The sequence below is a fragment of the Diorhabda carinulata genome, chromosome X (genome assembly GCF_026250575.1).
Source record: "Diorhabda carinulata isolate Delta chromosome X, icDioCari1.1, whole genome shotgun sequence".
In the NCBI taxonomy this organism is placed as follows: Eukaryota; Metazoa; Arthropoda; class Insecta; order Coleoptera; family Chrysomelidae; genus Diorhabda; species Diorhabda carinulata.
Window position 1 is genome coordinate 5,963,918 of NC_079472.1, and position 16,299 is coordinate 5,980,216.

Genomic DNA, 16,299 nt, shown 5'->3' on the forward strand with positions numbered 1-16,299 from the left:
AATAAAATTTCTTAAATCATTTTTGGGGGGTTTTTAAAGCTGTTCAATTCCAAAATTCAAAATTTGTCTAATGCATAAATTAAAAACTGTGTATAATAGACTGCCATCAGAAAAATCATACATCATCGTACACAGAGCTATTGAAATAGTGTGAAAATTGAAAAAATAGCTAATACGGTATAATACCTAAAGTAGACTACTTAGTTATTGAACTCACTTTTGTAACTTTTTCTCGCTCTAGGAGAACCAACTGCTACTTTACTGACTTTATTTTCTTCAGCTGGAATCTCCTTTTCTTTAACTTCAGTACATTCATCTATTACTACCTCACTCTTTTTTTCAATATTGTTCTTTTCCTCAATATGCTGATCATTAAGTATTTCATTCACTTTATCTTCTGATTTTTTTTCTTCTATATTTTCATCCGTTAAATTAGCAGAGTTTTCGGGAGAATAAAAAACTTCATCACTGGGTTCTTCATTAGCACTTGTGGATAATGTCGAGCTAACATCTTTAGATGATATAGAAGATTTACGTAGTATAATATCTTCCAAAGGAGTATTGTCTAATAACCTAGAGCTTTGATCACTAACAGATGTCGAAAATCTCGTTGCTGCATCGAATTGGACATGCTGTCTTTTAGAAGTTCGAGATAAAGAACTTCTTGGTTGTAAACCCAAACTAGTACGCTGAAAAACCAAAATTTAAAATCAATTTTCAAAATATACATTGGACAAACCTGTAAAGAGATATTACGATATTGATTTTCAGCCTCTTCTCCTGGGAATGTTTCATCTGTGATACTATCTCTTTGTTGAACTAGATGTCTGACCTAAAAAAATTGAGTTTTATTATTGAAATTACAAGAGTTTATCAAATAATTATGAATATAATGGGTTACAATAAATTAAGTCGCAAATACATCATACTGGGGGAAACGAGAATACCTAGAGTGCTAATAGCTGTAAAAATGAACAATCACATATACTCTGATGATGTGGTCTCAATAGAAAGTTCTAAGAATAAAATCCAAAAGCTCAGAAATAGAAAAACCGAAAATTGAAGTCAACATGAATAACCTAAAAATTATTATAGAGATATGGTTGCGATATTGAAAATTCACATCACAATAGCAGTACCAACTATAACATACGCAGTAGAAAATTGGATTAGAAGGAAAGATGAAACAAAAATAAATACAATGGCAATTGAAACACTTGAAAAGAATATCGCGAAAACTAAGTGGAACAAGATATACAACGGAAACATTAGATTAGTAACAGAACCAGATTCGATAGTGGAAAAAATAAAAAAAGCAGTTGTGTGGACATGAAAGTGATGAAGGAAGATCATGAAAAAAATAAATAGATCAAATAAATGAACTGTGGATAAAAGAGAAAAAACTTTAAAGGAATTGAGCAAGATGACAGTGGAAGAAATTAAATAAACGGATGAAATTGATAATTTAATAAAAGGACTGTTAACTGCACTACTGTCTTCTCATATGGATTTTTAGCATGTAGTTTTTACATAGGGCTCCGTTTTTTCAATTTATCTCTATATACTTTTGTTACCATGAATCAAATAACGGTTTCATTATACATTGTGTTTCAGAAAATAACAAATTTATATGTGCTTAACAGCCCTTGGCTGTCCACAACGCTACTATAAAATATGTATCTAAATAAATCAACAAAATGGTCTAAGACATATGAAATTAGAGCAAATGAAATGAGATATACGTATGTAATCTTCATCCTAAAAAAAGATTCCTGTTAAATGGTCATGTTCAACTATCAATCCCTTATACAGAGGAATGAAGTCCAATACCTTCGGTCAAATACTAAGATGGAATGAACAAATTTATGAAAATGAAACAGAATTAAAATTGAAACAGTGCTATTGGTTAATTGGAAATGATCCCAACTAAATTTAAAGACTCAGCTGCTGATTTAAAAAGTATATTAAAACCAATATGGAGCTGTGGGATACAGCGAGGAATCAAAACCTTGAACTGGTTCCACTACTAATTATTACCAATCCTCCACGCTATGTCCCAAACCAACTAATTGGACAATTCCATCAGTGAAAATCGAAATCATTATAGCGAGAGTTAAAAAATCAGAAATAGTGCTCACAGTAATGTGTTAGTGTGGAAATCGTTTCTATAGATAGAGAATTACTCAAAAGAGAAATTTTTTCCACATCATAATATAAAAAACTGAAAAATAAAATTTTGTTTCACAAATAGAATTGCTCAAGAGGTAATTTTGAGCTACCGAGTTTAAATATAAAAAAAATCTCAAAACCTTTTTGAACTAATTTCTAGCCAAAACTCAAATTATCACAAAAATATATCTATTTTCAGCCAGTGAAAAGCAAAACAACAAAGTATTAACCGTAAAAACTGAAATTGATTGAATATTACAAAAAATATACCTTTAGAATACTTTGCGGAGTGCATACATTGGTTCCGGTTATTGATTGATCATGAAGAAAGGAAATCTTCCTTTTTACAATTGGTGTAAGGGTGAGTGCATGACCCGATTTTTTCGATTTAGAAGGTGGACTGGTGGTACTTGTCCTTGGACTTAACCTCATTCGTTTACTCGGAGGTGTATAGACGTCTTCTTTATCTTTAGAATCGATTATTTTTGGAGTTATAACTGGAGTGAAAATCCTACACAGCAATAATTTGAATAATAAAAATTATTTTCTTTGAAAAAGTTTAGCAAGTATCTATAATATAAAAGAAAATGAGTAAACTTACCTCTTTCCATTTTTATAGATTGTTGGGGTTCTTAAAAATGGCGTTTCCTCCGTAACCAAATCTGTATACTGACTTTGGTTAATAGACTCATTGAAAGTTCGTTTAGCTTTAGTTAAAGCAGCGTGAATCAATGTTGATTTATACTTTACTTGTTCAGTTGTGTCATGGACAAAAACGGACATTGGAGTTGGTCGTTCCACTAAAATTGAATTTTTTCAACTTTTTTCGTTTTTAATTTTGTAATTGTATATGCACAAAAAGCATTGCTAATACTGTAAATTCATTAGCCACATTACAAGATTTGTTTTGAAATAAAATGATTTCTAATATATAGTGTGATTCCAATGTAATTTTCATAATTGCAATGGACGATTCGCTACTTTATAAAACAAAAAGTTCTTATACATATGTGTGATAAAATTGCCGTTAATGGATTAAAATACGTTCAATTATTAGGAAGATACTAATTTCAACTTTCAACTATACGTGAAATTTATAGTTTGTAATTAGCTATGCTGCTGTTTTTAAAAAAAGTATTAAGAAAAAAACATAAAGTGCCATTGAAAAGATTCATAATTATATATATATATATATATATATATATAACGCATCTAAATGTTCTTGATTTTAGGTCTATGCTGTTTAAAAAAGGCAAAAAATGTAGTGTCCATTCTTCTATTATGAATTGACTAATATGCAATTTTTGTATAGATTAACAAATGGCAACGACTTAGGAACTATACTTTATGACCAGCATTATTCAAATAATCATTTACCATGTTGTGAAACGTTAACTGAACTATATCTTCTCTTACAAGAAATGGTAACTCTGTGAAAGCAACTAATATTATTAGACGACCTAGAGTTCCACAACTGGAAGACCAGATTCTCCAAATTATTGAAGAATATGAAAAACAATAATCAGAAAACTTACTCAACAAGTAATTATGTTAATTTAAACAATTTGGAAAAACTCTCAATATAAGCAAATATACAATAGTTATTATCCCTTACCTTCTTTCCATATGTTGGTTCTTTCCTTTCTAATATAATCAACTAACTTTCTATTAACATCTGGTAAAAGCGATTGAAATATTTTGACAATCTGATCTGTTTTAGTTGCCATGCTTTGTCCAATTAATCCTTGCCTTTCTGGAAACTTTCTCCTAATATTAGAGTGAGTATCAAAAGCTTCTATGAACCTTGACCGCAAAAGATAATAGAAAATTTGCAAATCATCACACGTAGGATTTTCGACACTTCTTAAATATTTGAAAAATGCTTTTTCTTCATCTGTATTCAAGCATTTATAAAGCACTAAATGCAGAGAATCACTTTTGCTACATTCATGGAATAAATGTGACAACAACTTCTTTTCGTCATTATTCTGATATTGTTTTTTAAAGTAGAAAGCTTCATCGATCATATTGTTAGCAATGAACAAACTTATGGCTGTTAATACATCTTTTTCATCTGTGATTGGAGGTTTCCTGATTTTCATATATAATAATGCAAAATTTGGATGCTTATGAATCAACAGTGATCTCATTACTAAGGTATGGTGCCACGACTGAAGATCTTCACCCAATACGAATGGGTCTAGGAGTTGTTCCATTGCTGTTGTAAAATCTCCATGATCTAGTTGCCAAAAAGCTTGAGTGATCTTTATTATACTTGGAGATACTTTGAAAACTGCAGGGAACTTTATTAGATGGGTGACAACAGAAGAGTATCTAAAAAAAGCGTTACAAATGAAATTTATAAAAACTAAAATGAAAAATCTAAAAATTAAGTAGATAGAAAAGAGGAATGAAATGTTTAAAAAGCAACAATCCTTAAATGAGCATTAAAAATAAAATTAAAACTTTGGTCCTAGTTAAGCTGATGAATAATAGAGTCAAAACTTTATCAAAATAAGAGTTTAATTAATTATAATATTTAACAATGTGTAAAATGTTTATCCTAAAGGTAGTTTTGTGATAATACTTCAAAAGTACTGTGTCATCGTATAGCAATATACAAAGTGACATAAGAACTATATTAAAATTGGAATAACTTTATATGGCCCAGATTTTTTTCCATAGTTGACATAAAATCAGTTCTCCTAATTAGTAATCTATTTCTTTGTGTATTGTTTGGTGTTGTCAAACTTTTTCTGGCCAAAAAATTCTCTCTTTCAATAAATATATACTATTTTCATTAATTGAATAAAACCATTTTAAACAAAATAAAACACGATTCATTACATCATATAGGTTTACAAAAATTCATATTTATGAAGAAGTATTGGAAGCTTATTTGGAATTTATGTTTTCCAATTGGGAATTGATCGGACAATGGATGGTTAAAAGGAGATGATCCTATATCTAAGCCATCAAATCATCATATTAATCTTCTAAAGGAAAATAATTATATTTATAAATATAAATTGCAAAATTCATTGAAACATATTTTTTTATATGTTCAATGACTTGAAAAATTGATTTACCAAAAAAAGAAAAATGCATTAACCCTTGAGAATTGATTCAACTATGAAGCTGTCAGTTTTTTATAATATTGTGACAAAATGTTTATATAAAATACTACTTTGTAGGAAGAAAATGACACAAAAATACCAAAAAAGATTAAGAATATTTGAGAGAAAAATGTTATCAGAAGAATATATGGAGTGATTAGAATGAACAAAGCAGACTTGAGAATCTGAAATAATAGAGAAATCGATGAAATACTAGGCATCGTCTGATTCATTAAAGCCCAGATATTAAGATGGTTTGGCAACATTCAAAAATTGGAGATGCCTAAGAGAATCACGAATGTAAAAAATACAGCAGTAGAAAATGAGGCAGACCCGGTATCAGATGCACTGATTAAGTTCTCAAAGACTTACAAATAGTGAATGTGAGAAGATGGAGAACATCGGTGAAGAACAGATCAGTTTGAGAGGCGAATTGTTGAGGAGATCACAGCTCATACTGAGCTGTAGTGTCAATTGGAAAGGTATTATATATAAGTTCACATACTAATACATCTTGTTATATTTACCTGCTTTGATCTAGAGCCATAGCCAAATCCAAAAATAAATAAATTACCAATGAATGCCTATGGCAGATACCAGCTCCATCCACCAGATATGTTCTAATCAAACTCTGCAAGGAAGGAGGGGGATATAATCCGTCGCCATCATCTTCCTGCCACAATTTCTGTAATCTACTTCCTCCGCACTTTCTTTCAATTAAATTATCAATGAATAATAAAGTATCATCATTTTCAAACGATTCTTTACACAACAATCGCATTTCAGCGCGCTTTTCATTGTAAAATTCTTTTAATTCCTGTACTGGATATGGGGCGCTGATGCGTTCCGAGTTATCAGGACGAGGATAAGTTGAAGGATGACATTCTGGTAGTAGACCAACATTTACAAGCCATTGTAAAACCTACAATTAAAAACAAGCTGATTATACTAAATCCCGCACTAAGGTGCAAGTGAAGGTTTTTAAAAACGAAAATTCACGCAATGACTTTATTACTCTACAATTACATTGAATAAAACAATTATAATTATGTAAGGTGTGTATATATAGTTTAAATGCCTGCTGCGGCGTCAGCGGATTCCGGTCGTCAACTCATCATATTTAACTTGCACTATACATCTTAAAAGAATAATGGAAGGTGTACTAAGTTATGTATAAACAAATACAATAGTAAAAAAGATATAAATTCTTTCATTAAAACTAATATAAAAGTGATGAATAGACTTACATTTTTTCTGGTTAAAAAATTTGCAATCAAAAATAAATACATTGTATGTCTTGTATTAAGCTTACCTCGAAATAAGTTGAAACCATCTCCAAAGCTGTCCATTGTTCTTTGACAACATCCAAACATCCCACAAAACTGCATAATTTATTAACAATATGTTTATATAATACACACAGACCACTGATCTGCCTAGTACAATTATTCAACAAAATACTGGTATTAGTATCCAATCTCAATTGAGAATAGTCAAATAAGGAAGTGCAGTATTTATCACAGTTCGTTCTCAAAACGATGGCTCTTTGAAAAGCCCAAGTTAGAATAAAATCCAGAGAGCACCCAGCTGATGAGAAACTGCCATTTGCCCATTCAGAAGCGCATTTGCATAACCATCCTATAAGCTGATGCTCTAGTGCTACATTCAAGATTATTTCTCTTTGCATTTCAGTTGATAAGTTCCCACTTGAATGTATATCAATGAATAGGGGTATTAAACCAACATTAAGGGCCTGTTTACAAGCATCACTTGGTCTTACAAGGCATAAAGGTCCTACTGATTCCAACTGAGTAAGTAAAGATTTCTGTATACCTTGATTCACCATAAATATAATATCAGACTCTCTTAATATCCATAGATTGAAATTTAGAGATGTCGGATAGAAATGTTCTTCCAATCTTTGTACTCCTATAAACTGAGATAAGGATTTATTTTCTAATAAGATGCTGGAAATTGTAGCAGTTTTATGTCCATTTAAATAGATCGAATCACTTATACCAACAGTTAGTAAATAGTTTGTACAGTCTTTCCAGTTTGTGAAATTGGGCATTTGAGCTTTATACCATTGATTGAGATCAAATAATATGCAGCAAGTTTGTGTATCAGATTTCGAATACCAAACAACCCAAGAAACCAAACATAGTGCTAAAGTGTCTCCCACTGAAGAATGGTTAAACGATTCTTTATTTGTAGATAGTTTCGTAATTGGTTGAAATCCTAGACAATGACCTCCCTTAGGTAGAAGTCCATTTCTACAAATAAAACATGTAATCAATAATGAAATCCTGATAATACAATTTCTTATCAGTTTATGACTGATACTAATATACTACTTGTATGAAACTGGGATAGGATTGAGCAAGAGGTAGTAGGAATCATAAATTAAACTCATAAAAAAGTTTTCAATGATCACCTTTTTTGTAAATATTCACTGTGATTATAACATTATGGTTAAATGTTTCACAGATGGAACATTATTCACAGAATATGAGTATAAGTTTAGGTAAATAACCTGTATATTGAAATATTTAGTTAGACTAGATAAGCTAGAGGTAAAGGCCGAAAATCTTCATCACTGACACTTTCAACTTTTGATTTATTGTATACCTTGGACTGTTTACCAGTTAGTTAGCAAAGTGAGGTATCCTGTCTGGGGGCAATGTGGCTTACCTCTGCTGGCTTTAAAAAGCTTAAATGTAAGCATTTGTGTATGGATTTTCTCCATTCACAGAGGAGGTGTTGTTGCTTAATGAATGTGCCTTTTGGGGTCGGTCGGTAGAATAAGAAAGAAATATCTTTGATTGTTTCAGTTTTAGGGGTTTTACTCCCTGTTTTTGATTTCTTCTTCTTTTCTCGCTTTATTTTGACCATAATGGCTTTTTGGAAAATATAAGAGGTTGTGGTCCTATGAAAGGAGTTGTCCCACAATACTTCGCCACTAGGCCTACTAATATACCAGGGTATACCAAGCATGAAGGAAACAGACAACCTTGCCAAAAAAGGAGCAACGGCTTCATATCTTGGACCAGAGCTCTTCTGCGGCTTTACGAGATGCCACTCCAGTAACAAACTGAGCGAATGACTAAAGAATCAGATGGAAAAAGCTCCAGGCCTAAGACAATCCATAAGGTTGATAACAATATCAGCTGAGAAGTTTGAAGAATTTCTCGAGATAATCAGACACGATCGTCGATCTTCTGACATATCCCTGTCCTGTCAAATACCATCTTAAGATGATTGGGATGGCATGGCAGGGGACGACAATTGCAGATTCTGAGAGCAAGCCATGGAAACAGCAGAGCATCTACTCTGCAAATGTCCTGCCCATTTCACTAAAAGGCTTAAGTACCTTGAAGAAGTAATACTAACACCTAAGGAAGTGGGACACAAAAAAACCCAAAAAATAGCCTCCTTTGGAAGCAGAATAAGATGTAGAATCTTGTACCAAATATTTTCTAGATATAGGTGCAAAGTCGACGTAAAGCCAAAACAATCTACTTCCTCAGAGAAGTAGCTTGTTCATTGAATTATTTAGTTACTTTTCATTAGTTTAAAAAATTTATTCATGAAATGGCTTGTGTTTCTGAATGTGCTGTTTAAAAATGATTTGTTACAATTGCTGAAAAGCATCCAATATTCTCAAAGTGTTATGTTTTTTATTTCTTTGGATTTAAAATTTATGTTTCTCATTCAACTGATTTATACTATTGTGGATTATTCTCACCTGTGTGCTTCAAGTTGTCCTAGTTCGACTTGAAATCGAATGGAACAATAATGGAAATCTTGATATAAATATCCATAACCTTCTTGATATTCTTTCGATTCATAGCATAAAGAATACATTACCGCAAAAGGTAACCCAGCCTGGTGTGAAACAGTATTACTATATGCAACCCAAATATAACAAAAAGCTCGGGGATCATCTGTCGGTTCTTGTAGAGCAAAATGAGTAATAGGAAGATGTTCATCACAGACTGGAGATGTATAGACTAGTTCAAGTGTTGTTAAATTCCAAAGTTGGAAAGCTCCAAAATTATAGCCAACTAGTAGGGATGTTAACTGGGAGCAGTAGTACAATGCACTTGTTGCAACTTCCTCTCTATTCACATGAATTCTGTCGTCACCTTCAAAATAAACATAATAATTTATCCATAGTATAGAAAAATAGATATATCAATGTAAAATCTTTTAAGCCAATTATTTACAATCTATCAGTAAGTTTCAATAGAACATCACATTAAATTATAATAAACTTAACTTATCAGAGTGTAGTGGGAATGTGTGTGTAAGGATTTGTCTTTGGCTCACATTTTATTTAGCTCACGTTTATTAATTTAAAGTGAAAGCATAATCAAATTAAAGAGAGAAAATACTGTGGATGTAGAATGGATTCTTAAAAACACTAAAACAAAATTAAAATTTAGGAAAAAGGCAAAAAAATGAGAAAGAAAATATATCAAGCCATGGGTTTTCTAAGCTCATTATACATATGCCAAGAACTGAGATAATGTAAATTAAAAAATAATATATAAAATGGTTACTGTTGCTTGAAGGTATAAACAACCCAGACAGTTGTCCTAGATACAATAGTGTTAATCATATCATCACTTGGTGCAATCTCTTGGTTTCCCAAATCACCAGACTTATTCCAAATTATTTTTCCTAGGAGGATATGAAGAGCACAAATTTTAGCAATTAATTAGCAATAAATTATCGCGTAGAGTTGGTTTCAATAGGTTTTATCATTGCAGAGATAATGCATATGGCTCCCATAGATAAAATTAATGTAGGAGGAAATGGATTTTAAGCAAAGGCACGAGCAATAAAATCGGTTTTTTCATAATAAATTATTAATGAAATAGAAAAAAATTATGGTAGGTATAGTCCATATAGTATAGTATAGTAGGTATGGTATAGTCCAGGTGCTCCCCCCTAAAATGGTCGCTGCAACTTAATATACTTATGATATTCCAATATTCTGTAAAATATTTCCCGATACTGCTTACATAAACTTATTTCAATAAATTAAAGAATTGTATCATGTTGAACATACCATACATTGACACTAAAACAGCAATAAAGCTTTTCCACTATCTCATACATGTTTTTGATTAAAAATATTGTGTTTGGGGATATTTATCATACAGTGAAAAAGTTACAGAAATGCTTGGGACTATAATGAAACATATAATTTTGAATATATACTGATAAACATTGAGAATATAAAATTTACTTCTCAAATACTAACCCTTTGGTCCTTTAAGTACAAAATGTTCAGTTGCACTATTAAAAACTGCATTTAAATGTATTGCAAGATGAACTCCATCCCTAACTGACCTTTCTTTATAATGTTCAATTTTTGGTATATGTTTTGAAGTCAGAAGGAACAATTGAGATGGATTTAATTCATCTCTTTTTGATAATGAATGCAAAGACTCTTCACATATTTGCCTACATATGTCAATGAGTAATACATCTCCTCCTTCTGTCCCTGCAGCTAGGATTCCATCAAAATTTCTTAAAGGACCTGGTAAATTCAGGTCTTCTATACCAGGATCTATTATATGAAGAGATGAAATCTGAAATTTAGTTTTAGAATATACTTTATTACTGTTCAAAACAGGACATCCAGTAATTACCTTTTCTTTTATTTGTATTGCTCTTAGCACTTTGGAACTAAATATATCAAAAATACAAATTATTCCACCACTAATGGTACAGTCAATTCCTACTGCCAATAGAGATATTCTGCCATTTGGTCTACGTATTTCTTCTACACATATTATGTTGGTACTAGAATCTTTAAGTACTCCTCCAAATATCCAAGCACTAACTTTAGAACCCGTTTTAGTATTCCTTACTTCTAAAACAGGCCCTTTAGACTGCCACACATAACGATTATCCTGGAAAATTCCTCCTAGTAATTGAGAATCTGAAAAAGAGATTTATGTAAAATTGAAATATATTATGATTAATTCATTACCTTTGCAATCAAATGATACAGTGTCACCGTGAGTAATAGATTCTAATCCGCCTTGAGGAAAATTAATTACTTTTTTAACACAAAACGACATTTTTAGGTTATATTAGCAAAACTAGTGACAATAACTCAGTAACGAGTTGTATTATTGAGATTTTATAACATAAAAAAGAAACGGTTTGACTTATCATTTAAATTTAAACAATTTTTGTAAACATTGTGATTTATGTCGTGTTTTTTGTTGGTAATGAACGCGGTTAAACCAACTGTCAAATTTTAAAGGTTCTGCTATTTTATCAGTTATTGTCTTCTGTTTGACAATTTTGTAGGTTTGTTGTGATGTATACTACTAGCTACATGCATAAATCATTATTCTAAATCACGGTTCTAGATGTAGATGATGTGTTCATAATATTTGATACAACAGCAAATTTTTTATGATGAATTAGTTTTTGTACTTATACATATCGTCTTATTAAAACTATGGTCAGTTTAAGCACCCCATAATATTGAAATTCAGGCAACTAGTATTACACGCAAGTAATAGGTGGGGCGGAAGTTACGGATTTCCGGGTAATCAAAAATTATGTTTTGATTGCGGATGTTTTACATGGATATGTAAGAGTTTTATTAAAATATGAGATTGCACTTTAAATAAAACAGTTTGTAGATGTAAATAGTTTTATTAATTTTCTGCTATTGATTTCTAATATTACAATATTAGAACACAAACACAAGTTACATAAAATATGTACAGTATAATGTTAAAACTTTGATATATAATTAATGTTTAATTATATCACAGACTGGTAAATTAAAAATTTGAAGTGTTTATGTTACAATTAATGTTCCACCAGAATTTTTAGAGATGTATCCATTAATTCAAAAAATTCATTACTCCAATAACTTAAATATATTATTCTTTCTTAATTTTTTTTGTTGAACTTCAATTCAATATGAATTTAATAAATGTAAAGATTCAATTTTGTTAAAATAATGATTGGTATTCGTATAACCTTTGTATAGGTAGGTACACCTCGTATCTATTGATGATGTGTAAAATTTACGATATAGTTTATTATATAATATTATAGTATTATATAATACGCAAGGTGTTTTTTTGGCGTGAATTGTTCTATACTTTTTTTTTCATCAAGTGAACACTACTTTTATTGCCACTAATATTAAGGTTATAGACCTTTTTCATAGATTCTATAGATGTAAAATATATAAAAAAAATTGTTTTTCATCAAGTTTCACTTGTTCTAAAACCACATGAAATAAAATTTAAACAGTAGATGCTTTAGTTGTAGCAAAGAAAAAGATGTAGAAGTCTTCTCTTCAAATGAAGCACCAGAAAATAGCTATAACTACAATACTCTCATAAAGTGAATCGACAATGTAGTTTTTAACTACTATGTCTCATTTCCCAAACGTGTATGTGTGTCGGAACAAAAAGTTGTGTTTAAGAATCGGTCTAAAAATGACGAATCTTGAAGTAACCCTTCTCAACATCATGGAATATATTGGAGTCAGAAGCAGAAGGTGCTGTTCATGTAAGTATACGGGGCGAAGAGACTTGCATATCTACACAAAACTACTACAAAGGTACACAAGAGTTTTATTGGCCACTAGAATAGGATTTTAACAACTAGTACATTTGTAACACTACAACTTTTACCACGTTTTTATTGTTTTAGAAGTGTACCTTCCCAGCTACCAAGCTGTCGTCGATTTAACATCTGTTAGATGTATTTTTGGTCAACTGACGTCAATGACATCAAAAAGACTTACTGTAAAGACTGAGAGTAAAATTTTACAATAAGAAAAATTGACATTTACACGGTTTTTTTAATGCTTTATCAATTGAAAACTTAGAAATTCGTATAAATCTATCTTGATGCCTTATTTGAATGATTACTGCGTATAACATTTTTTGGTTATTTTTTATAAATTAGGTTGATAGATCGAATTTATATTTTAGTATTTTTTAACGTGCTTAAAATCTTGAAATTTGAATTTCAAGTCGATGCAATTGATTATTATTCGTTTATATAATAGCCGTGACTCCACTGTTGTCAAATCAGCAATGAAATCTGAATTTTTATAAATTTTAAATTATTTTTTTTATTAAACATATAAACTATAAAATGTTTTTTAAATAATATTATTTTTTTTTATTTTAAATTTAGTAAATACAATTTGTTACAAATAATAGAAACTATAAATTTTTACCAATATTCGTATGACACAGTCAGGCACCGCTTTTCTATTTAACTGATAACGTCAAATAATTCTGATGGGACATTCTGTTTAATATTGATAAAAGATAATAGAGAGAGAGAGAGAGAGTTAGTTTTTACGAAAATACCAAACTCAATTGTTGAATTAAAACACTTTGTGGCCATATTCATAGTTTTTTTGTTAATATAATATTGTGTTACATTAAAGTTTCGTTGATATACATTGCTCAATATTATTTCATTTTAATTTCAGTTGTTTGTATAATCTAATAAGATTAGTGTGATTTTTTCAATTTTAGTTAATCACTCGTTCAAACATTATCCTTTCTATTTAATATTTTTTCTAAATTTAGTGTAGCAGATACACTTTAAAAATAACAGTATCATAATATAAACATATTTTATATAAAAAAAAAACCTTGAACTCCTTAACACCTCCAATACTGATATAACTACATATAATATACAGGGTGTTCCGGAATTTAATGCAAAAAATTTGGGAGTGAGGAGATGACGTGAAAATAATGTTGTGACATGAAAAAAAAGTTTCTCATACGAGTTATAGGCCTTTAAAGTTGCGAATTCAGAGCTTATATTTAAGTATATTTTCTAAATTATACATTCGAACATTATGAATTTTTAATAGATGATTATGTATGTCCATATTGTGTGTTGACGGAATAAATAATTCTACACTACTATCTGAAAGCCAGGGGCGGCTCACCCCAATGGTTAATAATACTTGAGTTTTATAGGGACAACCTGGCAATTTAAAGATTGTTAAAGTCGATAAAATTTATAGTTTAGGAGATATGTAGGTTTTTAAATCGTGGACATGCCAAGGAAACCGTTCGCCATAAAGTGACTATCTCCTAAACCATAAATTTTATGGAGTTAAACAAGGGGTATCTTTTTGTTGAAAAATCGATTGAAAAATTCATTCTTGCTATCTTTATATTGTACAGGTTGACCCTATAAGAGTTACGGATTGTTAAACATTGGGTATGAGCCGCTCCTGGCTTTCAGATAGTAGTGTAGAATTATTTATTCCGTGAAACACGCCACATGGACATATGTAATTCATTAATAACGTTCGAATGTATAATTTAGGAAATATATATATATATATATATATATATATATATATATATATATATTATTATTATTATTATTATTATTTTGACGTCAGCTATTCACTCCTTAATTTTTTTGCATCAAATCCCGGAACACCCTGTATAAGATCATATTTCAGTAGACGTGTTACATAATAAATATATTTGATATAAATAATTAGGTTATAATTATTAAAAATATAATATAATAGTAAAATTTTACAAGAATTGTTTTTATTTTAAAATATACTTGTTATACTTATTTCTAAACAAATTTTCCTAATTTTTTGGTTATTTTGGTAATAATTTTCTACACTTGTTTATTTCTACATTGAAATTATCTTAAATTACATGCTCCCAGCTACCATACAAGGTACTTCATAGTTGCTTTTCCAACCAGATGATTATTTTGGATGTATTTCTTCTCAAACTCTTCTTATCTCTTCTATGGAGTGTGGAGGTTAAGGAGAATCTTTTCAGTGTATCAAAAGTGTCTGTTGAAAAGGAGCAAATGAAGGTGGCGCTTTAGTAGCAAGTGGAAAGGTTTTAAAATGAAATTCTTATTTTAAATTCATAAGTATTGTGGTTATACATACTGTTGGTAGAAAAACAGATATAGGTTGAGATATATCGAACTCTTTACTAATTTTCGACCAACTGGACAACTTTTCACTGTGCACAACTTTCCCATTGTTCATACTTTTTTTATCTTTATATTAACAATAATAAATTCAATAAATTTTCAATATAACAAGTTCGAAAAATAGTTCCCTAAGCCGGGCCAGTCCAGCTACTATGGAAGTTTAAAAATTCGGCGAATTCGCGCGGCATCTTTCACATTTTTTATAAATGGCGGAATTCGTTTAATGTTTATTTGTAGATAATTTTTTTAGTAACAAATAATTTTGTCTAAGTCTATTTATTTATTTCTTTTGTTTCTTTTTTTCTAGAACTTTGTATAATTTTATTTAGGTATATAAATAATTTGAGTAAACGCAGTTAGTTAAGTTTTAAATTAATAGTCGTAGTGAAAAGAACGAAATAGTAAAAGTAATGGCAGAAATTATTTAAGTGATATTTATAAGTTGAGTGTGTAAATAAATTAAGAACGTAAGAGCCACTCTTTATTGATTCACCCCACGAATAAAAAGAGTGTAAATAAATACGAAAAACGTTACAATATAATAACCAATGTTAATAAAAAAGGCGTATTGATATCAAATCACTATCCACGTTTTTTGAAGAACTTCAAAAGTTATAATTACCTAACAAATTATTTTTGACTACGTGAATAAGGAAAATATTAAATTTTACAACCCACCACACTTCACTATGTTTTTAACTGCTAGATTCATATAATTTCCATTTGCTACACTAGCGCTATTTTGGTGAGTCTTCGAACAATAATTTGCTGATTTGCGTATTTAAAACGGTTCTCATTACATCTACACTCCATAATCTCTTCATAATTAATGGTAAGTATGTTCTGTCATTTTCTTTTTCTTCTCCTTTTGTTGTGTCAATTTATTCAGTAAATTTTAGTCTGTTCGGTTTTTACTTCTTGTATTTCCTGTTTGTGCATGTTACTTACAACTCGACAAATGTTTATTGCTACTTACTTACTTTGATCTGGTGAAAAATTATTTTCACCTGGTCAC

The 16,299-nt window shown here is 30.1% G+C and overlaps 1 protein-coding gene across 2 annotated transcripts in view; it reads right to left on the reverse strand.

Moving 5' to 3' along the window:
• The window catches only part of LOC130901153 (protein ELYS), a 25,732-nt gene extending 14,134 nt beyond the window's left edge, over positions 1-11,598 (reverse strand). The window contains exons 1-11 of one of the 2 annotated variants that reach the window (XM_057812277.1): positions 11,290-11,598; positions 10,946-11,238; positions 10,555-10,885; positions 9,031-9,430; positions 6,598-7,558; positions 5,813-6,207; positions 3,785-4,503; positions 2,771-2,969; positions 2,440-2,680; positions 740-832; positions 218-689 (exon numbers count right to left, since the gene is read on the reverse strand). In XM_057812277.1, the coding sequence (XP_057668260.1) occupies positions 218-689; positions 740-832; positions 2,440-2,680; positions 2,771-2,969; positions 3,785-4,503; positions 5,813-6,207; positions 6,598-7,558; positions 9,031-9,430; positions 10,555-10,885; positions 10,946-11,238; positions 11,290-11,380 (4,195 nt within the window). In that variant the 5' untranslated portion in view covers positions 11,381-11,598. The remainder of the gene's footprint in view (positions 1-217; positions 690-739; positions 833-2,439; positions 2,681-2,770; positions 2,970-3,784; positions 4,504-5,812; positions 6,208-6,597; positions 7,559-9,030; positions 9,431-10,554; positions 10,886-10,945; positions 11,239-11,289) is intronic. The other variant, XM_057812278.1, reaches the window with a different exon arrangement.
• Positions 11,599-16,299: the final 4,701 nt, after the last annotated feature.